This window comes from Varanus komodoensis, unplaced genomic scaffold (assembly GCF_004798865.1).
Source record: "Varanus komodoensis strain SLA01 unplaced genomic scaffold, ASM479886v1 scaffold36, whole genome shotgun sequence".
In the NCBI taxonomy this organism is placed as follows: Eukaryota; Metazoa; Chordata; class Lepidosauria; order Squamata; family Varanidae; genus Varanus; species Varanus komodoensis.
Window position 1 is genome coordinate 9,499,259 of NW_025335873.1, and position 23,205 is coordinate 9,522,463.

The 23,205-nt window shown below is 61.9% G+C and overlaps 1 protein-coding gene across 2 annotated transcripts in view; it reads right to left on the minus strand.

Annotated features, from left to right (window-relative positions):
- Positions 1-21,393, minus strand: part of LOC123028376 (DAB2 interacting protein) — a 41,438-nt gene extending 20,045 nt beyond the window's left edge. For both annotated transcript variants that reach the window (XM_044440137.1, XM_044440136.1), the window contains exons 1-3: positions 21,311-21,393; positions 5,804-5,957; positions 2,166-2,264 (exon numbers count right to left, since the gene is read on the minus strand). In XM_044440137.1, the coding sequence (XP_044296072.1) occupies positions 2,166-2,264; positions 5,804-5,947 (243 nt within the window). In that variant the 5' untranslated portion in view covers positions 5,948-5,957; positions 21,311-21,393. The remainder of the gene's footprint in view (positions 1-2,165; positions 2,265-5,803; positions 5,958-21,310) is intronic.
- Positions 21,394-23,205: the final 1,812 nt, after the last annotated feature.

Consider the following 23,205-nt stretch of genomic DNA (forward strand, 5'->3'; position numbering starts at 1 on the left):
CGCAGGAAAGGTCGAGGGGAGACGGTTGCGGGGTGGGTGGCAGAGGAGAAAAGCAATTACCCGGCACGAAAGATGGAGGAGTGTGCGCCTTCATTATTGGAAGGCGTCAGAACAGAAACCGATCCTTAATTACATTTTTTTACTTTAAGGAAATTACCAGCTCTTGGGAATTTGCATAATAACCCCCGCTTATGTTCATTTTCCAAATATTGTGGTGCTTTCTTGTCTCGCTGGCACCAATTACGTGAAGAAAGGAGGCTGATAAAATACCCCCCATTAAAAAAAATTGCACAATTTCCAATTTGGCTGCTGGAGGAGCTGAAAACCAAGGGAGAAAAGCCTCCAGCCGAGACGAGGGTGGCTGGTGCTCCGGGGGGTGGGGGGTGTGCTCCGCCAGCACCTCCTCCCCAGGGGGCCTCCCCCAACGCCACCAGGCCTTTGCAGCGGGATGCAGGGTCCCCTCTCCCCCCAGGATGTCGCTGGGAGGGTTCAGGAGAGGTGCGGCCCCCTTGGGGGGCATAAAAGCCCCGGGGAACAGCCATCGTGTCACAGGGAGGCAGGGGCCACGTGCCCACCGCCCCTCGGCCGCAAGGCGTGTTGACTCAGGCTCCGCTCACCCCAACAGAGCCGACTTCCAGGCGAAGGATGGGCTGACGCTGGCATTCCTTCTGGGAGAACCATTTTTAACCAGGCTGAGCATCCAAAAGTGGCCCAACCGCCCAGCGACGATGCGAAGCCGCCTTTCCCCACCCACCGAGAAGGTGGGAATCGCTCCAATGCGGCAAGGAAGACCCTCGCCCCACAGACTGTTCACGCAGGGCTGGGGGACCTCTCCCGCCCGCGGGCCGAGGCCACGCCCCCCGGGGGGCCACACGCCAGAGGGCGGAGCCAGAGGCCGCCGGGCAGGTCCAAAGGGGAGGAGCCAAGCCCACAGGTGGCTCCGGCAGGCTGGCACTGAAGAGCGGCCGGAGCGAACGGGGTGGAGGCGGCTCGGCAGGGACGCGGTCAGGGTCTGGGGGCTCTGTGGGCGGCCATTCTGCTCGGTAATCCCACAGCGGCATCCCAGGGGCCACCTCCGCTGGGCACCTCCATGCCCTGCCTCCATCCCGCAGGCCGGGGGCAGCGGGGGGACGGCCAGGGACGCACGCGAGCGAGCTGGTTTGGTATTAAAGAGCAAGCCAGGTCTAGAAGGGCCCACCGGCTGCAGCTGACCTTGCTTTCAACTCCCCGAAAGCACCCACAGCAGACTTTCTCTCCCTGCCTCTAATTAGCATCATAACCCCCAGCGTCTCAGCCATGTCATGGAGATTTGGGGGTGGCGGGAAGCCGAATAGTATTTTTAAAAATATCTGGTGAAACGTCGAAGCGGAACATGCAGATCGGCCTTGCCCAAGCTGCTCCCCACTGTGATTCCCATCGCACTTTGTAAAAGGGGGAATTTATGATATTGCTGGGGCTTGGCTGAAGCATGCAGGCTGATACGCGGCCCCCCGGGGGCTGAGCCGACGGGCACCGCTTCTGTCGCTCGGCTACAATCGTGCCCACTTTGGAGAGAATAAGCTCTACCCATCCCAACAGAACTTACTTCCAAGTAAACACATACAAGAACAGGCCGACAGCTGTGTTCATTCCGGGGGAATCGTTTTCAGCCATTATCATAATTTCAAAAACCAAATACCTAATTATCCAACCTAAATGCAAAATAATTATTCCACAAAGGGATAATCGGTTGTCATTTTAAGAAAATTGGACTGTAGAAGACAATAATTTTTGTTGCACACCTTATCTGTTAATTTGTCCATTCAAGCAACTGCTGGAAACCGACAGTTTCATTCACGTCCCAATTTTATGTTCTAATATTTAAGCTGCTCCATAATGTCTCATTACTCGGGCTGCCTTATTTTATCCTTATTATTTATGCTCCCTTCTATGATACACCTACGTTTATTTTTTTAAAGAGGGAAGGTGCTTTGTTGTTTTAGCACCAGCTCCTTAATGAATCGTTAACGGATCGCACATAAATTGTGCTTCCGCTGCGGCCCTTGCGTCTCCTTCCTTCCTTCTGCTCCTGGCTCGCCCGCCCGCCCGAGCTTGGTGGGCACAGGAGGAGGAGCCACGTGCCACGTGCACGGAAGGGCCCAGCCACGGCTGCTGGGGATGCTTACCTTGTTCGGGTGCACGGCCCGGCGGAGGTTCTCCATCCACTTGTCCCGCTCCGCGGCGGACCGGCAGGAGAAGCATTTGCTGCCGGACGACGTGGTCACCTGGAGGGGACGAGAAAGGGGTGGCAAGAGCGGCTCAGCAGTGCAGCCGGTCCTGGACAAGGAGGGTCCCCGTCCCGCGAGGGGCCAAGGCTGCCCAAGGGGAGGCTCCTGCTGTTCTCTCGCCCAACGTACCTTCCCCCTGGCCAGCAATGGCGCGGCGTTTTGCCGGCCTCTGGGCATGCCTTCCTCCTTCCTGAAAGTGGCCAGGGGGGCTTCTGATCCCACGGAAAGAGGTGGGAGCGCCCCCAGGAGACGAGATGGACAAGATCCCGCAGGGACCCAGCCGGAGGCGTCTCAGACGCTCGGCAGAGAAGCAGGGAAGGATCGGCTCCCTTCTGAATTCCCCGGCAGCCGGCCCAGAAATACAGCCTGCCCTGGAGAGGCCCGAGGCGTTGTGTGGCGACGGCTTGCGCCTGGATTGACTCCACCAAGGAAGCCGCGCGCAGCTGAGCAGGGCTGCCGTGGGCAGGATGCCGTGGGAGGCTTCCGTCCATGGGGTTGCCGCAAGCTGGAGACAACTTGCCAGCACACAACAACAGCAGCAACAGCCGCAGCAGCAGCCGCAACCCCTTTTCCTTCAGGTCACATCTCCCGCTATGTGGAGCCATCCAGAGTTGCCGGACGAATGCTCCCATCATTCCCAGCACAGGATGATGGGAGCCGCGGCTCAACACGAGGCACTGCCCATGGGTTTGCGCACAGCAGCTGCGCTTTCCCCGGAGGGGGAAGGCGGCCCTTCTGCACCCGGCAGCTTGCCGAGGCGTGCTTGGAGCGGCCATGGCGCACCGGCACATGGAGGGAGACGCATTTCCACCTTCTCTCGTTCACCCACAAGGAGCAAATGTCACCTTGGCTTTTAAAGGAGTGTGTGTGTGTGTGGGGCGGGGGGGACTCCTCAGCATGCGACAGAGGAGTGCGCAGCCCTCAGAAGTGCATAATGAGGCGGCGGGCGGCCGTCTTGGGTGTCTTGCCCTGACAGACAACGCTCCGCCAGCTTGTCCCTCTTTGCGTTCCTGCTGCGCCAGGAGGAATAAGGCGCTCCGGGGGAAGGAGGGGTCCCACGCCTCGAAGCACCCGGCCCTCCCTCCCTCCCTCCCTCCCTCCCTCCCAGCCCAAGCCCCACCACGTGGGCGAGCCCCCCTCCAAGCCACACCCTCCCCGAGGCTGGATTCACAAGACCCTGCGTTTCCCACTGGCACATGTCTAAGGGCTCTGCCCCGTCACCCGCGCTCGGAAGTCCCCGGTGCCTCGTGCAAGTGGCGCCCCATGCAGTCTGGAGACGGCCCTCTCAAGAAATCGATGGGGGGCGAGGAGGTATCATGGGGCTGGCCCCTTTTCGGGGGCGAGGAGGTATCATGGGGGACCAGGGTTTCTCCTGGCTTGCTGCTGCGAAAGGGAGATGAAGATACGGCGGTTCTGCTCCGTGGAGGTGCAGGCTGAAATCCCATGGGGCCGTCCACAGTGTCGAACCGCTTCGGAGCACCGGGTTCAGGGGCCCTCTGCAGCCAGGCCAACTCTGAGACCGGCTGCACTGGCCACACGGCCACAAAGTCCCCGGCCACCGGGACTTTCTCCTTAGCAAAGGAGCTCCGAGGTTTGGGCACCAGTGTCCCGAAATGACCACCCGCTGCAGCTCTGGGTTTCGCTTGCAGGGAGCTGCCCGGCCCGGTTCCCCTTTTCCATGCCTCTGCTTCTGATGGCAACACCGGACTCTTTGCAAATGCGGGAAGTCCCAGAACAGGGAACCCCAGAAAAGTGGGATCAAAGCTGGGTTTGAAAAAAAGATACAGGAGGGGGAAATATAGGTATTAATTTACTGGAGCAAAATTAAATTGGCGTGTGTGTGGGGGGGGGGTGGAATCATTAGTTGCTCAAATGTAACTCGTTTTCACTCATTATCCACGTTCCATGGATGGGCGGCTTCTTCTGCCAGGCAAAATTATCCTGCAATTTGCGCTCGCTGCCGAGAACGGGCTCTCCCGGTGGGCAAGGCAGGCGCTGCCGCTGCAGGCTCGACCTACTTCTTGCTATGCCGCATCCAACCTCTCGCAAGGACAGCCGAGAGGGGATGGCGGGGGGGGGAGGCAGCGGAGACTGTGCACTGGGAGGCACGTGCCCCCCCACGGGGGGGCAGGAGGTGGGGGTGGCCGGAAGACGGCCTCCCCGTCTGCTTGGCGCTTGCTTAGCACTCCCCATCGAGCAGGTGGGGCCCCCAAAACCGCAGCTCAGTTTAGATTAACCAGGAACCTAAGACGTGGCATTTCTCTGGAGGCATCCGGCACTGACTGGCAGCAGCCCTCTCAGGTCTATCTCAGCCCTTCCTGGAGACGGAGGTTCTGTCTCCGGTGCAGGGCAGCCTTTCCCGGTGAACCCTCCGTTCCACAATTCCAGTCCTCATGGTGCTGAGGGTCGGGCTGCTCTGAGCAGGAACACCTGAAGCTGCCCCACCTGGGTCAGACCCCTCTTGGCTCCTCTTGCCCCGGGTCCTCAGTGGGGACTAGCAGCGACAGAGCCCTCCGGGGTTTGGGCAGGAGCTTCCCACATCTCCCTGGAGGGGGCAGCACTCCACCTGGGACCCTCTTCATGGAACGGCCACGTTCTCCCACGGAGCCTCAGGCTGGGAATGCCGCTCAACTGAACCCCACAACGGGGAGCCCCAGTCCGGCCCCTGGCACGGAGAAGACGCCCAGGCTCACCTTCCTCCCACCCCACTCAAGTGTAACAGTCACACTGCGTGCTGGGTGCCGGTGAGGAAGAGGACTGGGCCACAGGACAGAGTCCCTGCAGGCCAAGGCTGGCCCGGCACCGGCCGGAAAGGGGGCAGCCCAGGCCCGGCCCGGCCCGGCCCGGATTCTGCGTCTTGAGTGAGCTCCGCTTTTCCTGCTCTGTGTGCATTTAGGCAGCCCTGCTTAGCACACTCGTTAAGGCACCGGAGGCGCAGGCCAGCCTCCCAGCACTCCACACTTCCTCCCAACCCGCCACCCTAAGACCCGGGGGTGCTGGCGCGATCCGGAAACCGAGCGCCCCTCAGACGTTCCAGGCTACAGCTCCCAGCCAGCAGGGCAGGCTGTAGTCCCAACATGTGCAGAGTGGGTTTCCCCTCCATCATAAGGACTAGAAACACACGTAACGCCCCAACAGCATCACGGGGAGCTTGTTTTTCCTACCCTGACCCCACCTGGACAGCCACCCTAACCCTAATCAAGGGCTGAAAGACCCGTGGCTCACACGGGCAAGGGCTCTTCCCGAGACGAGACGCTTGTTAGCCAGCTCTGCGCCGACGCCTGCCTGTCTGCACGCGCGCCCCTTTCTGTGCGGGGCGATTTCTCCTCCTGCCCCTGCAGGCTTTCAGCCCCTGTGCCAAGATCCAGCGAGGCGCCAAGGCCGGCCGGCCGACCGACGGGGTTTCCGGTTTGCCCGTCGGCGCAAAGGCACGAGACTCGGCGCGCCCGCTTGGGACGAGCAGCGGGGAGCCCTGCTCGGACCCAGGGGCCGGGAGCCAGGCGTGGGGGTGCCCCGGCCCTGCCGGAGGGGCTCACCTCGAAGCAGAAGTCCTGGCCCAGGATGCTGCTGTGCACGGGCTTGATCACCACCTCCTCCTCCATCCTGAGGTCGAGCGCCTCCACCGCACTACTGGGGCTGAGCAGGGACTCGTGCGAGCGCGACTCCTTCAGCCTCGGCATCAGCTGGGATCTGGAAGGCAGAGGGAGGTCAGCCCGGCCCCTGCACTCCCGCCCGCGCCCCCGGAGAGTGCCCGGCGCCCCGCGTGCCCGTGGGCGGGGGGTGAGGGGAGAGCAGGCTGGGGATCCCGGGCAGGGCACAGCTTGGGGGCTGCCGGGAGCCTCCCCGCCCCGCCCCAGAGTCTTCTCAGCCATGCGCCGGATCGGGCCCCTAGGCGGGCCAAATGCGGCCCTCGGGGGCCCCCTGCCCCCCACCGCCTCGCGGCTTCCTGGCTTGGGCTGCGAATGCCACCGCCCGCAGGGGCCGAGGCGGTGGCAGGCAGCGCTGGCAGCTGGAAAGCGGGGGCAGCTCTGGTCCTTCTGGCCCAGCCACACACGCCGGGTGCTCGCCCCCGATGCGGCTGGGGCTCCCAGCTCCCGCGGGAACGTCGGAGCCGGACACTGCATCGGGGCGGAAGGGAGCTGTTGTGCAGCCACATCACAAAGGCCACGGCCCCCTACCACTGCGAAGGGCAAGGCCAGAGGCGGTCCAGGGACCCCCCCCCCCCGTCCTCCCGCAGGGCAGGCTGGAAGAACAGGAGCCGTGCTCGGCCGGACAGAGGCCTCGTCCGACTGCTCACTTCCCATGGCAGCGGTCCAGGCACCTCCTGCCGCCCTGCTTCCATTAATCCACCCCATTCCTTTCTGGAAGCATTTAATCGGAGGGCTCTCGCCACACCTCCTGCAGCGAGTTCTTCCAGTTCACCACACACAGTGTTCGGCATTTGCTCGTTGTTTTCCTTCCCCAAACCTGCTTCCAATCAGTTTTCCCCGGCTGCTGGAAAAGGGCGACGCATTTCCGCAGGCAGCGAGCCTCGTCCTGCAGGCCCGTCCCTCCTCTGCCTCCTTCTCCCCATAAAGAAAAGCGGAACTGAAAGAGGTGCTTTCTTTTCAGTGGATTCAGCGGTCGGCACGCTTGCCCTGCCGTCTGCACATGCTCAGAGCTGCCCTCCTCCGCTCTGGTTAAGATCTGCCGCTTGTTCCAAGAGGCACGGCTCGATCTTGCACAGAAGCACTCCGGGCACCATGCGAAGCGAGGCGAGCTGCTGCCGAGGGGAGCAGTCCTCCTCGGGTGGCGACTCCGGGGGGCCTTGCTCCCTCCTCCGAGCGCATGGCGAGAACCAAAGGGCTGTTGGGCCCCCAGCCCCCCGGGGCCGCCTGCTCCACCTCCTCTCCTCCACACCCCCTGCCACCCCCTCCGGGCCCCGTCCCAGCTCTGCTCCTGCCATGGCACCTGGGCCCCCAAAGCCCCCCGGGGCCCCCGGGTGCTGTCCAGAGGGCCACAGGATTGCCACCCTCTTAACCCTAAATATTTTGGTGTTTCATTCTATAAAACCACCAAGAAACATGCACAAGGACAACAGTTAAACTAAGCAAAAGACACGACCGGGTCAATACTGCAAACAAGGGAGTCGCCGAAGCCAATATCTGGCCAGTCACTGTACGTGGGACGGCGCTTATCAGATAAAGGGGGGGCACTGCGTGGGGAGCAGCACTGAGCCACCGGCCCAGCCCCAGAACCCGGAGCTGGCAAAGGAGTCGGCGCACCGGGGGGGGGGGGGGAGATCGGCACCTCCCGTGCAGAAACGACACCTCTCGGACCAGGTGGGCAACCGGGAGCCCCTGGACGGAGCAAGGCCGAGAGAAGGGCGCAGTGTGACCCAGAGCTGGGGAGGGAAAAGGGAAGGCCAGCAGAGAGACAGGAGAGGCAAGGTGAGGAGGGCAAAGAGAGGAGAGGGAGAGAAAGGGCAGGCAGGGAGAAAAGGGGAGGCAGGAAGGAGGCAATGCCCCCCGGGGCAGAAAAATCTCCCCCTTCCCTGCTCTAAATGGGAAGAGGGCAGATGGCCCTTGACGCCCCGCTCTGCTCCTCAAAGCCTGTGGGGCTGCCCTGGGAAGCCGGCCTCCGCCCGGGAGCCTGGAGGGACGCAGCCGCCACGGAGGAGGCCCACGCAGCAGCAGATGAGCACCGCCGGCACACCTTCGTCGGGGCCCACGATTAGGAGGCCCTGCCCAAAAGCCCGTTCCAATCCGGAGCTCGTGGTCCTTGGACCTGAGGAAGACCTCGGAGAGCAAAACCAGGGCGGGGGGGAGGCAGCCAGGCTGTGCTCCCCGAGGAGAGGAAGCCGGCCCAGACAGCCCCTCCCTTCTCGCTCCTCGGGACAATGCCGGGAAGAACCAGAAGCCGCTGCGACCCAGCGGTGGGAAAGACTCGGCATTGTTGATGTCCCGGCCTGTTTCGGAAGAGCATTCAAAACAAGAAAAGTCCGGGCGGGCAGGAATCAAAGGAGAACTCCCCGAGGAGTTCGGGCAGAGCCGGGGCAGGCTCCGCGGCACCCGCCTCTCCTCGTCTTGCTCCCACTTGAGGGAAGGGCTCACGCGAGCCGCTTGCAGGCTGAACGGGGCTCCGGTGCCGCACCCGAGGTCGCCGAAAGACCGCACTGCCCGGGGGACGGTGCACTCGTGCGCAGCTCTGAGGGCGCATGAGGGCCCAGGGCAGGGGGACCACCCCGCCACTGCTTCACGGCCCAGACGATCCCACCGCCCTAGCTCAGTGTGGCGCTCGGAAGCACGGGGCCAAAAGACGGGTCTCCGGCTATTCTGGACCACCTTCCCCAGAGCTCCCGGCCACCGGGCATGCGGGGAGGGCTTCAAAGGACGACAGTCTGGAAAACCTCCTTCTACCCACCCTGCATGACATGAGACGGAGGTTGAGCTTGGGATGCTGGGCCCTTTGAGCAGCCTTGCTGAAAGACTGCTTAAGGGTTTCCTCTTCACTTTATTAGATTGGAAACCTGCGGGTAGAAACCGTCCCTTTCACGGACCGCATGGAAGCCTCTCCAGAAGGCTTTTGGACTAATCAGTTAATAACGACATAAAGGAATGAAAAAGAATTAGATCTCTGCACGCATGCATGATATCAGAGCTCTTTTTAGCACATTTCTGATCCACCAATAACCGGCCTCGTGCAGGGCAATCAGTTAAAACACAAAATGCCATTTTAATGCACAGCTAAAATAGAAAATGTCATCCAAACAGGTAAACGATGAAATATAATATAATGCAAAACAATAGATAGCACAGGAATATAATAACCATAATAACCCAGACTTAGGCCTCTAAAATGTTTGGGGGAAATTATTACTATGTCGCATTTATACCCTGTCTTTTTCCCCTTACATAGATTGCAAGGCAGCTTACTCTGGGCCGTGTTTTCCTCACAAAAACAGCACAACCCTGCAGGGTTGGTTGGGCGGAGAGTGAGGGATTCCCAGCCTCATGGAGAAACCAGAGCAGCCGAAGCGGCAGCAGAAGAAAAAAGGAAACGGAGCCACGGGAGACGGGGATGGAAACACCCTTGGTTGGGTTCCATGTGTGCCGTTTGGGATAAAGTACGAGCAAAGCCCCACGAGCAACTGTCTCGGCTTTCCCTAGCTATCCGCACTCAGGGGCCTGCGCTGCAGCACAGGCCAACAGGCCTCTGCCCCAAGGAGGCTGCAGTTTAAACGCTGGCAATGAGGAAACCACAGGCCAGAGGCAGGGTCCTGACGGGCTGAAGGCAAGCACCGGGAATGGACGGTGGCCCCGGGGTGAGGCCCCGCTTGGAAGGCCGACGGCCTTGGGTTTAACCCCCCACGGGGGCACCTGCCCCGACAATCCGGCAAGCAAGTGGGGGTGCCCCCCAGTCCACGCAGAGCTGGTGCCTCGGGGCGTGTCGGATCGCGGGGCAGAAGCCGCTCTCACCACCGGCCGAGCAGTGCCCGGGGCAGGCGGTGCCCGCAACCGCCTGGGAGGGGGCGAAGCGCCAGAGGGTCCCCTCCCCCACACTTCCCAAAGCAGGGGGGCTCCTTCCTCACCCTCCTCCTCCTCCGCTGCCGCCGCTCCCACTCCCCAGGCCTCACCAGCAGGGAGGTCCCGCATCGCACCGCCCCCCGGCTGGGCCCGGACGCGGAGCAGCCAAGAGCGAGAGCGGGGCGGCCAGCGAGCGAGCGAGCGAGCGAGCGAGCGTGTCCCAGCCACGCCAGGCAGGCCTCCCGCCCGCCTCTGCCTCTGCCTCCACCTCCGCACCGCCCTGCCCAGCCCGCCTCTCCGTGCGCCTCTCGCCAGGCGCATGCATGCAGCGCTTCCAGCGCGCGGGCTCCGGCGGCCGCCGATTGGCTGCTCTGTAGCTGGGGAAGGAGCCACATCTGCCGCAAATGTCAACATCCGTGCGGCTCTCCAGCGAGTCCCCGCCGGGCCGTGGCGGCCAGATGCGCGCCGGCGGACGCGGGGCGCATGGACCACCGCCGAGGGCAGCGCCGGCCCTGCACCCCTCCAGGAGCGGCCGCGAGGGGCACCAGGGAGGGCTGCAAGGGAGGGTTCAAGTTTGCCGGGACGGGACGGGCGCTGTTCCGAGTGGGAGGGAAAGGAGGAAGAACTGCCGGGAGTTCGAAGGCGCTTCCTCCTCCTTCTCCAACCGGGTGGCTGGTTTAAAGTGCAAAGCAGCGTAAGAAGGGGAACCGTGAGGCATTTAGGAACGGGAGCAGACGAGGTTTCCCTGCCTGTCCAAACGATCTGAACACCGCCTGAAGCTCAGCAGTCACGTATGCTTTCTTCCCACCGATGTGAGAAAGGTGTGCATTTCCAATGGGGGGAAAGTGCGTTTTTTTTTTTAAGTGCCTGCAGGTTCAGTAACCAGTCCGCCTTTTCGGAAAACACCCCTTCCCAGCCCCCCAGTGGCGAATGGGTCAGGCTCCCCGTTTTGCAAATGTGGATTAAGTGTCTGCGCGCCTGACTTGGGGGCAGAACCACCTACGGGCCCACCTGGGCCAGCGTGGCCGGGAGGGGCTCTCGGGGCTGCAGGGGGCCGGGCCAACTCCACAGCAATGAGCTGTAGGGTCATCCTCTGCTACCGTAATGCTCTTCGCCAAGGCAGGCTGGGCCAGAATCTGCCCCAGGAAGGGGGCAGGACGGAGTCCAGGCACAATGAACAGGCAGCTGGTGCAGCTTCTGCACCAGTGGGACGATTCTGGTGGATATCGAGTTGTTCAGAAAGACGTTTGGTGTGGGAAGACACACACTACGTCCACGGGGGCAACTCTGGAGGGTCTGGGGCGGCCATGTCCGATCCCCAGAAGGCCTTGCCAAATCTCTGCAGCTGATTCACGCTGAGATTCAGCGAGGGTTTACAAAACTCCAGCCACTGGCCGAGGATGTTGGGAGTGATAGTCTTCTCACACACCTGATGCTTGCCATGGTATAAAGGAATGGAGATGCACCGGCAAAAGACAGACGGAAGAAAGAAACCCGCACAGCGCACATCGAACCGGCCAGGGTGGACAGCACAGTACATCACATGGCGACATTTTCCAAAAGATGGTTCAGAAAATTCGTGAAAGGAGAACTATCAATGTCTCTTTGCCACCTCAGCTGAAAACGGGTGTATCGTTGGCAGCCCTGCTTAATTCCGCTTTCCGGAAGCAACTCAGATGGTCTCGGCCCCCCAGAAGGGGAGACGCTGGATTGCCCAGACTGTGGGGCTTCGGCTCAGCCCCTCCGGTGACCTCCAACCACGTCCCCTCAGAGCTCCCTCTCTCCAGAGCCGGGCCTGAAACGGCACTCGGCTTATCCGCAAGGATCATGAAGTGTGACAGCGCACTCCAGCCCGTGGCCTTGACTGGACGAGCATCCCGACCTTTAATTTTGCTTGCTCGATAGGTCTCGAAACTGCAGCCCGAGCTTGTCCTTCCGACCAGCTGGAGAAGCCCAGCCCTCAAATCCCCTGATGGACGGCACTGACAGTTTCCCACGGCTTAATCAGAGACCTGGAATCTCTCAAAAAAAGAAGAGTGCACTCTGGAAACTCAGCTTGCGCCAAAGCGGATGCCAAAACCAGGAAACACGGAGCGCAACAGTCGGTCCTGTGTGCCTTTACGCAGAAGCAGCGAATGCTGCGGAAGCCTCGTGGGGCAAAGGGTCCCCGAAAGGGATCCCCGTGAGGCCCTGTCTTTGCATCCCCCAGACCAGGTCACATGCCCCAAATTCCTCGGCAGTGGCGCACTGGTGGTGGTCAGACAAGCTGGTTCTTCCGGGGTGGGGGGGGGGGAATGCCCAGACTTGTTTTCTCTGCTGGGAACAAGGAGCCAACGATTCAGAGCTACCCCGGTATCCCACTTGGAGAAGACAGTGACCGGTCACACGCCCCAAAGGGAGGCCCCCTTGGAGAGCATGAAACTAGTATGGCCTTGTCCTCAGGGGTAGACTGCCCCTGAAACTGGAGGTTCCACTTAGACATCACAGCCAGCGGCTGCTGCCTAATCTGTGCCCGTCTCCACACTGGGGAGCCCCCAGCTCTGCAGTTGGGTAGCTGAGCCAGAATCTGGATTTGACTGCAGCATCAAGGTGACACTTTTCTTGCAAAAGGGGAGGGAAAGGCATGCCAGAAATGGCCGCGCAAAGCTCCCCATCCCCAGACAAACAGAGCAGGAGACTTTGGAACCTTCTGAGAAATACCTGGAGGGCGTGTGGGTGTTCCTACCTCCAGGCACATAATTCCTGCTACGCCAACCGGTTGGACGAGTCCAGGCACCGTCCTGTGGGAAGCCAGGAGTCAAAGGCCCAGCCAAGCCACGCCGAGTCGCTGCCTTTCCGAAGGGAACGCGGAGACGCAAACGGGGCCGCGCGGGACTCGGGACACGGAACCGCCGCGTGGAGACATGTGGCAGCTGCTGGCGAAAGCGGCGGCCTTCCTTCCCCCCTTCTTTAATCAGCGCAAAGGAGAGCCTTCCCCCCGTGACCTGCGTGTTCCAGATTCGTCGGAATGCATCTCCCATCACACCTGAGCCGGCATCCCTCCTCCTCCTCCTCGATGTTCCGCGTATTCGCGGTGCCGTGACTCGAGGCCCGCAGGGCTTCTCTCCTTCCTAGGAGACAGGACCGCGAAAGCCAGGCTGCTGGCTAGCGTACCATCGCTCCCCGCAGGATGGGACCCCCGAGCCTTCCTGCCACGGCCCCTTCCCAGCCACGGGCCCAGCCACGGAGGCCTCTCCCCCCACGCACGCCGTCTCCTCCCCACCCAAGCCGCCTGCTTTACGGAGGGCTGGGAGCAGCTCTTGGAACGCCGCATGCCCAGGCGCTGGGTGTGGACTGGGTGCCGCGGGCGTGTGGTGCAACCGTTAGACCAAAGCCCCGAGTTCAGCCCCAGCTCGGCCTCCCAGAACTGCCAGGCTCTTCCCCCCCTTTGCAGTGCCCCCCGCCCCCCGTGCCTGTCCTTTTTTCCAGGCGGAGCAAAGAGGACCCCAAATGCCATCAACCCCCCAAGCCGAGAGATTCCTGGGGTCTCCTGGCCCCCACGGGAAAATCAAAGGCCCAAACGCGGCTGCGCCCCTTTCCTTGCCGATAAACGCTCAGCCGTGAGCTTCCCTGCTTCGAGGGGGTGCAGGCTGTCCCCAAAGTTGGGGGGGGGGATGCAGCCTGCTTGGGCAGAGCCTCTTTCTGCTGCCACCACAGGAACAAAGGTGGGCTTTGCCACCCCGAAGGTGTGCTTTTAAAAGTGACGCCGCGCACTGCCCCATTGAACGACGCCCAAGGAGACGGCCGCTGCAGAGGAGGCCGGGGGGGGGGGGGCGCACGCTTCCCACCCCGTTTCAAAGAGAAGCCAAGGAGGGCCACACGAAATGCCCTGCTGCTTGCAGGCCGTCTGCCCGGGGTTTGCTCTGGCTGGGGCTTGAGCCAGCGGCTGTGGCTTCCCGGGGCGGCCGGAGAGCCTAGAAGGCTCCCCACTGGATAGAAATGCGTTGACTCTGGTCTGCCCAGCACACAATGCCGTGCTGGGCCCCCTCCGAAGCGGGGGCAGGCAAGTGGGCCAGGCGCCGATGCCCCCCTCCCAGCGCTCCAGCCCTTTGGGGAGAACTTTGGAGGAGGCATGCTTCGGAGGCATCCCCGGCCTGCCAGCTGCACCCCCCGGAAGATTCCCGATAGGAAGAGAGCCCCTACATGCCTCCATCGGCAGGGGCTGCCCCGGTGGTCCTTCTGGGGGCCTTCAGCTCGAGTTCGGTCCCTGCTGAAGTTTCCGGTGTTGGCCTAGTCTTTGCTCGCTCGCTCGCTCGCTCTTGCGTGCGCTCTCGCTCTCGCTCTCTGTGTTTTTCCAGGGCTCTGCCCAGCCCCTGGGCCCCTGCGCTGTGAGAGACCCAATGCAGGATGCAAATTTGCTTGATTTGCATACTGTAATCAAGAGGTGGGATTTTTTTTTAAAAAAACATATTGTTATTATATGCAATACTGGTTATTTGTGGGCCAGGAGAAAGATAAAAGGATTAGTGGCGGGGGGGGGGGGGGGAAGAGATGTTTCCCTCCGCCAGTTTGCATTCCACGCAAGCACGGTGCTGAAGGCACCCCGGGGGCTGCACTGTTTTAATTTATATATAGACAGAGAGAGGGACTCCTAATTAAGGAACCAGCAGAAGCTCTTCTGATGCCGAGAAGCCTTCCTCAAGAGCTGATCGGGGAGCTTGCCTGGCCACCCGCCCACATCCTCTCCACCAGCAACCAGGTGGGGGATCCTGAGCCGCGAGGCGCTGCTCTTGGCAGCGTGGCCGAAACCCAGCACGGTGCGGAGATGGGCTGTTGGGGTCACGTGGGCGAGGGGGGCCCACGGCCAAGAGGGGTCCGGCCGATCCGGAGTGCGTGGCCCTTGGCTTTGCGGCAGCGCAAACTCCTCCAGCGCCACACGGCTCTCTGCGGGTTTCTGCCCCACCATTGAGGTAGGGCAGGCCTTCCTTGTGCCCCACCTCACAGGAGAGGCCAAGAATGGCGGCCGGTCATGTGCCGGGGAGGTGCGCCTGGCGCTGACTCTTCATATAAATAAAGACTAAAGAAATGCGTACATAAACCAATGGTGGTGCCGGGTCAAAACCTTTCTCTTTCCCTGGGATTCCGTTTGTTAAATATTATTATCAGATTTTCTTCTGGCTTTGTCTCTATGGACACTGGCCTCCTGTGACTCCTGTAGCTGCTGCCAAAGTAGTCCCCACTTTGGGAGGGATGGTGTATCAAAGCTTTGAAGAAGCTGGTCTGCGGCACGTGGTTGGGACTCGGGGCCGTTCCAGCCCAAGGAAGCCCCGGAGACTTCGCATGACGGCGCACTGCCCGGGGCAAACGCCTCCGCCTCCCGCCCCCACTGTGAATACGACCCCACGGCCAGCGGGGAGCCTGAGCCGTGCCCCACGGACGGACGGCCGCAGCGTCCCCGCCTCCGTGGCACCACCAGGCCTGCTTGCGTCTAGCACAAGCGGGTGCCACCCAGAGGACCTGGCCCAACGGTCCAGAGAGCCGCGGCTTCCCCGGCCTGGCGCCCACCGGGCCTTTAGGACTGCCACCGCGGGTGTCTGGAGCTGCCCTGGCCACCGGCAGCGCCAGGGCCGGGCTGGGACTCAGGACATCCGCTCGCCGTTGGCCCCGGCGGTCCCGGGCCGGAGCGCGAGAGAAGGAACAAGGAGCAGCCCCCACTCTCTCTCCTTCCTGGCCTAGGGAGAAAGTGTGCGGGGGGGGGGGGGGGTTCCCTTCGGGGCAGGGGGGACGTCCCCGCCAGCCCAGACGCGGAGGGAAGGGCCGGGGTGGCCGGCTCCGTCCGGAGGGCCGCACGGCAACCGATGCCGCAGTCGAGTTTGCCTCCCCGTCGGACGCGCCTCCCGTTCCGACGGGAATGGCGGCCACATGGCTCAGCGCGGCACTCAGAGAAACGCAGCAAGGCAGAGCGGGAAGCACAACGCGGGCGGGACGGGCCCCCCAGCCGCCCGAGATGGAGGCTGCCGGGAGGACGGGGTGACCTCGCGCGCCAAGGACGACCGGGAGCTGCCTGGGGGAGCCTGCCTGCCCGCCCGCCCGGCCACGCACCCCTTGGCAACTGCCCGGCTTCCTCATACCAGGCCTGCCCTGCTCACACACTGGATTCCCCCCCCCCCGCCCTCGGCAAACATTAATTTATTTGGGCGCTAAAGAGCTCCATGGCAGCCAGAGCCATTAGCGGGACGTCTCCTTGCGATTTATGGCCAGGACGGAACTGTCACGAGCCGCACGCTAGCACAGGCCGCGGGGATGATCCGTGCGGGGCCTGGCTCCCCGTGCGGGGCGCCTTCCTGGGAAGGCCTCCCGGTCGGTCAGGTCCGGCAGAGCCCTCCGGCAGGCCAGGGGGTGCCCCCTGCTGCCGGCACACTCTCCCGGGGCGAGCTGAGGCCTTTCCAGGCGAGCAGCACCTGGGCTGCTTTCCTCGCCGGCTCGGGCTCCAAGAGGGAGCAACCGAGCTGCGCCCGTCTGCTGAATCGCACGCGCCGCAAAGCCTCCGGACACACTAACACACCGGTTCACGCTGGGGAGCGACGGCAAGCTTGTATGCGGGCAGGGGGAGGATTCAGGGTCCGGGAGGGCCAGCCCAACCCCCGTGCGGGCCCGCCGTGCCACGCGGCTGGTGGTCCTGCAGGCGGCTTGGGAATTGTGGCGACGCTCCTGCTGGGCAGGACAGTCCTAGCAAACGCTCTTGGTGCACCGTGTCCACAGCAGGGTCCAAAAACAGCCGGCGGGGAAGGAGGCCGCAGCCACACGCTGCAAGGAGAGGCGGGGGCCGCTTCGGGGAGCCCACCCCCCAACCCCCCCACCTCGCCCTGCCCTGCCCGCTTGCTGACGGCCGGGCCGAAGGGCTGCACTGCAGGCAGGAAGCGCCTCAGACTGGAATGTGCTGCCGCACCCGTATTCATGGCCACGCCGGCTGGGGATTCTGGGAGTGGTAGTCCATCGGCTTGGGGAAGGGGACACACAGTCCAGAGTTTTATGAACCTCCCCGCTTTTTGCAGGGTAGCCCTGGCTCCCCTGTCCCGGCCCCTCGACACGCACCGGGGCACGTTCTCCCAAAGAGCTCGCCCCCTCGCCCCTTCGGAGCTGCCGTGGGTTTTCCAGAAAGCATTCCAGGAGCTCCCCAAATCGCACTCCCTTCCACATTTGAAATAGATCCGCCCGCCCGGTTCCTATCGAATTCCCCAAGTCGTCCCGAACCTTGAATAATTCCAGGTAGCCACCCCCCACATACCCCCCCGCCTTTTTAATCAATAGCTGACAGATTGCTTCAGGGACCAACAAGGCAATTTTTAAACATTCATAAGCCCTCACGGTGTCGTTAATTGCACTGAATGTTAAGAGCGAAAGGGAGGCCTGAGTAACGCGGATCAAACGGGATTACGGTTTTGTAAACGAGAAATTAATTTATTGTTAATGAATCACCTCGGAACGGCGGGGCTGGTTCCCAAGCCCCCTCCTGAGGAAGCGAGGGGCAACGGGGCTACCTGCCCCCCGGAAGGAAAAAAAGGAAGGAGAGGCACCGGCTGCCCCCCCCCGAGAACACAGCAGGGCCAGGACGGATGCTGGGGTGGGAATTCAGCGCCCGGGGGCTACATGGGGGCCTGTGCAGGGCTGGTCCACCTTCGCCAGCTCGAGCCGCCTGGCACCTGCGTCGCGGCGCCTCCACCTGCCCATGAGCCCCCCTGTGCTCTGTGCACCCCCCCCGAGCTGGCCGCACGCTGGACTACAGCCCCCATCACCTGCAGCTTGCGGGCCGACTGCAGCCCTACCCTAGCCCAACCCCTCCGCGCCCCCCGGGCTGCAGGAAGCTTCTCACACGCCTCTGCCTGGGGCTGCACGCTGCTGGGCGAGCAGGTGGGGGGGAGAAGTGGGGGGGGGGCGTGCTGGGGATGGAGGAGGCCCCAGAGAAGAGCAGAGCAGAGCGCCAGGGGAAACAGTGGCAGGGCCCCGGCGAGGTGAACAGAGCCCCCGAAGGCGCAGGACGGTCCTGGCCTGGCAGCCCCCTCCGCGCACAGCCGGGCCAAGCAGCCCGCAGCCGCAGAGATGTGCCGCTTGCTCGCTCGCGGACTCTACTGCCTCGGGGTGGCCACCCGGCAGGGTCCCCGGCGTCCCCCGAGGCGGCTCATGCAGGGGAGGAGGCAGTGGCCCGAGGCGGCACCGGAGAGGCTTCGGGACTGGGGAGCCACCGAGCACAGGGCCCCGTCCGCCTCCCGGAATTGGGCGCTGGGAAAGGGGAGAACGTGCAGGAATTTGCTCCGCCGCCGTGCTGGGAGAAGCGGGCTCTCCAGGAATCGCCCTCCTGCTTCTGGAGGTGGAGGAGGTTGGGGGGGCGCCTCTGGCAGCCCCAGGTGCTCAGGTAAAGCGAGCCCAAAGCCTCGGAGGGCGATTCTTGTTCTGCCTGGCACTGTTTGCTCCCTTGAAGGTTGAAGGATTGTTGACAGTGGAATCGATGATGAGGGCGAAGGTGGGGGGGGCTGGGGGCTGCCGGCAGCGCTGCCTCCCTCCGCCTCTGCCTCTCCCCCTCTCTCTCTGCACTGACAGCCCGAGCGGCTGCAGATCTGCATGAAATTTCAAAATCCCCCAGACAGAATGTTCTTTCTTCCCAAGATTTTCTGCCTCCCCCCAACCCAACCATATCTGAGTGACCTAGTTTTGACAGTTGTGCCAAAATATCTAATTCCGCAGCAGGCACTTCTCCCTCGCTGCCCCCCCCCCGCCCCACTGCTACCGCCAAGCTCGGGAAAGGCCGGCTGGCCGTCCACATCTGTCCCAATTATTTCCTTGGGCCACAAAAGGGACTTCGTTCTGCAGGGCTGGAAATCATTAACACAAACGGCCCTCGCCACGGATTAAAATAAATAAATGAGTGAGCCGGGAGGCTGGGGGTGCAGGCGAGGGAGAGAGACGAGGCGTCGGCTGGAGCGTTTGACGTTTCTGGAGCAATGCGGGGGGAATTTGAGGGGCTGCGGCCCGAGGAAGCAACCGGGCTGGCGTCCGATGGACGCCGCTTGCCGGAGCCACGGGACGTGGCAGCCTTTGGCCCCTGTGCCCAGGGCTGGGGAGGCTCCAGGGGTCCGGGCGGGCATTTGTTGTTTACCTGGAGCGCAGAGCCTGGACGCTCCGAAGCTGAAAACGCCGGATCCGGTGGCACAGTGGACCAGTTCTCCCGCCTTGCAGGTTTTAATTAATGCCATCTCCTGCCCCCTTCCCTGCTTTTCCAGCCACAGCAGGCAGCAAATGCAGCCCGTTATGGGCTGGGTGGACGGGCTACGAAGACGCACCGCCTTGCCAGCAACCGGTTCCTGGTGCCGAGGGAAGCTGCCAGAACCGGCCCGCCTGGAACAGAACGGCCGGCGCTCCTGGGCCTGGACAGAGCTCAAGCTCGTCCTCCCCGTCCTCCAAAGTTCTGCTCGTTTCGGCAGCTGAATGGAGGCCGAATGGTTTCTGCTGCTCCACTTCAATGGCTGGAACGACTGAAAATCTGGGAGCACGAGATCTATCGCTCGATCCAGATCCAGCACCGGCCTGCCGCCACCCTAGCCTATTCTCTGCATCGAGGCTCAGGAAAGGACTGCAAAAACAGCGGCGCCTCTGAGCATGCCAAAAGTGCAGCTGGAGAGGGCACCGTTTTCCAGTTCCCAGATTAATTCATGCGGAAGACGACACGCAGACCGCCTTGGTGACGCGCTGCTCAAAAGCGCACGACGACTGCAGCCAGGCTGCGTGCGCGAACGCTGAGCTCTACCTGCGCACTCAGAAGAGCCACCCGTGCGTACGCGGCTTGGCCAACGGCACCCCCGCAGCCCGGAAGCACCGCAACGCGCCGACACAGCAATTCCAATCGCACTTAACCGCACGGCTCCCCCATCATGGCACCGAGGGCAGGAAACGCTGCCGGGTCCTCGCTCAGCGACTTCCCCCGGAAAGACGCCAAAGGTGAGCGCTGCAGGTGAGCCCACGTGCGAAGGCCACGCCTGCCTGCGCCGCTGCAAACCTGGATTCCTGGGCTCCATGCCCAGATGAGAGGTTTGGAGGACCGCCACTTCATGCGCGGAAAGGGGGGGTGGAAGAAAAGCCCCAGAAAGTTAATCAGAAAAGCACCCCCACGCCCCTGCAGCAACCGCCGGTCTCCTAGCTCCAGCCCTCCCCGCTTCTGCCCCCTCTACCCAGCACCGCTGCCTCTCTTTTGGCCATGCCCTTTCCTGAGAGAAACTGGCAGTGCCTCTGAGCATGCACGGACAGCACCTTCCCTTACACCAAGTCCAACTGAACTTTGCCTTAAGGCGCCAAGTCCCCCTGCCAGGTCTCTTATCTTTTCAAAAAACAACAGATGCTCTTTCTTCCGGAAGGAAGTCCTCTGGCATGTTTGAAGCTGGGGGCAATGCACCCTTTCCACAGATAAATCTTACAATATGGGGGAGAAACTAGTCCACATTGAGGGTCCAAGCCTGTCAAAAGTCCAAACTCCATTTCCAAGTCATGCCACCCCAGGCTAGGTACCAGAATCCATTTTTGTCAATAACCTAAGCTTGTGTTCACTTTGGAAGGGACACTTTCGGGCAAACAAGCAATTCTGAAAATGTGGCACTCTCTCCCGATGCACATTCCCTCTTTAGCCTATGGGGCAAAATGCATATTCTGAACTGGGAGTGGGTTTTCAAGAAAAATATTCATTTTCTCCTATGTTTCTACAACTAAGCTTTGCTCACAATTTTGGAAGAGAAACCACTGTTCTACAAATCTGCAGAATCCCAACAACACTGGAAAAGTTGGACTGCTGCGGCTTCCAAAGTCATCTAAAATCCATATAGGATTGTCTGCCTTCCCTCCCTAACCTTGAGTTCCTTTTTTTTTTTTTTGGCAGAAGGGCCAGATATTAAATAAAGAAATAAAGAAATTTCCACTGCATGTAGCACTTGAACTTGAAGAGAAACAGGCTTGGGGGGGAGCACATGGCCCCATCTCCCTTCGCCAGGACAGAGGCACCCAGAAGTGCCGGAGGAGAGAGGGGCACCCGACACAGGGCAGCCGCCAGCCTGGGAGGAACGAACCCCTGGCACAGGAACACAGTGCCGGAGGGGGCGCCGTGGCACCTCCTCGCAGGCAGCCCGTGCACAGCAGCGCGATTGGCATCTGCCCTTCCTCCCGAATCGAACGCACGGGCAGGTCAACCCGGAGAGGCGGGAGGCCGAGAACCCCCTTCGCTGGCACAAGATGCATCTCTCCCTCCAGAAAGCGCATCTTGCTTCCGCGCCGTCCTCCCAGCTGTTTGGGATGTCTGCAAAGATGTTTTTTATTTCTCCGTTTCCGGTTGTGTAATCATCAAACAGAGGAAATGTTTGACGTGCTGGATAAGCAGACCCCAAAACGAGCAGCGGGGCAGTGACGCACAGCGTGCGGGGCGGGAGGCGGCGGCGAGGGGGCCTGGCCCGGCCCGGCCCGGCCCAGCCCCGGGGGCGCGACCGCTGCTCCCGAGGGATGCGGGGCTGCCGATCTACTCACCGTGGCAGGCCGTGGGTCCTCGCTGCGCCAGAAGGTGGGGTGCGGAGAGCAGGGGGAGCGACGGCCGGAGTGCCTTCCACCCCACCCCACCCCCAAAGCAGGAAGTGCCGGCCGCTAGTCCTTGGAGCGCCTTGTATGGTGCGAGCACTCAGGCTCCGTACGCCAGTTCCTGGCCCCGAGCCCAGCTCACGCCGGCCTCAGGAAGCTGTTCCAGCATGCCGTCCGTCCGTCCGCCCGCGGGAAAAACGCCCTGCCCGGCTCAGACAAAGCCCGTCCCCTGGAGCCGCGGCAGGGGCGGCTGGCGAGCGCCTGCCCCACGGGGGTGGCGGGGCCATGGGGGGGTGCCCGGAACAGCCTCGTCTCCACGGCCGGCTGCTGCAAAGGCGTTGCGCTCAGGCGGGCCGGTCCTCTTGGCAGCCGGCCCGATGGCGTCTTCCGCCCAGCCCTCAGCGAGGCCCCGGAGAGCACGTCTGGAGCGGCTTCCAGCCCTCGGCCAAGAGAGTCCGGCACTGCTGTGGCGGATGATCCAGGCGCTGCTGGCGGAGGGGCCCCGCTCCACCGGAGACCCCAAGGGCCCCGCACGTGTGTGGAGACGGAGCCCATCGTCCCAGGACGGCCCCCCGGCCAAGCGCGCCACCTCTCCGAGGGCACAGCTGGTTGAGCGGAAGGGCGAACAGCGCGCTGACCCTGCAGCGACGCTTCTTCCTCCGACCCTCCCTTTCGGAGAGGACGGGGCAAGACTGCGCCCCCCCCCCGGCCCCGGCAATGCCCCCTGCACTGGCTCACAGTCTACATGACGCGCCAAGCTCCCCCCGCCCCAGCCCAGACACAAGCACCACTCCCGACGGAGTGGGGCAGCGCATCCCCTCTTCTCCTGAGCCGGGGGTGCGGAGCCCGCACAGGCCAGTGGCAAGGCGCCGGATCGCTGCGTGGGCCTGCCACGGAGCGACACGGGCCAGGGCTCGCCACTGGCGGCTGGCCACACACAGGCCTCCCAGGATCAGGACTTTTTTAAAAAAAGGTCCTTCGCCCACTTTTCTGCGGCTCCTCCCCAGCGCCTGGAGGGGCCCATACACACATTTTATTTTTATTTATTTATTTTTGGATTTACATCCTGCCTTTTTCCGACAAAGGGCTCAAGGCAGCTTCCATCATTCTCCTCCTCCATCTTATCCCCACAACAACAACCCTGTGAGGTAGGCTGGGCTGAGAGTCTGTGACTGGCCCAAAGTCACCCAGTTGGCTCCATGGCCGAGGGGGGACTCGAACCCAGATCGCCCGAGTCCCAGTCCCGCGCTCTTAACCACTACGCCACACTGGCATCCGTGTCCATGCAACCCACCAACCGAACTTTTATGCAATGTGACCTATTGCTTTCCTTTCCTTTGCCTTTTAATTTTTTTCTGCATTGCTTTGGGTTTTGTGGATACACACAATGCAAAGTTGCTTTTCAAAAAGCTGCAAAATTTCTGCCTCGTGCAACATACAACGAAGGGACGATCTGAAATGAGGGGCATTGAGGCACAAGGTGTTTGTGATTTTAATGAGGCTCAGGGACTTGTCCTTTCAAAAACTGTGTTGTGTGCATCTGCGTGTGTGCATACACACGTCTGCAAATGAATGCTGTGCTAAAACTGCTTATCTTAAATGTATGTGGGTGCATGCATGTTGTCTGCTTATATGTTATGTGTACATGGCTCTGACATTATGTACAAAATTGGTTTTTTAAATATTTTTCACTTTTGTAAACTGCCCAGAAAGCATTGGCTATTGGTCGTACAGGAATGCCCGAAGCTAGGAAGGAGGAGCATTTTGTGCTGGAAGCGGGGAAGGCTGGCTCCCGAGAGCAGGCGCACAGGCTGGCAGCGGCGGCAGAATAGATGAGAATTTATGAG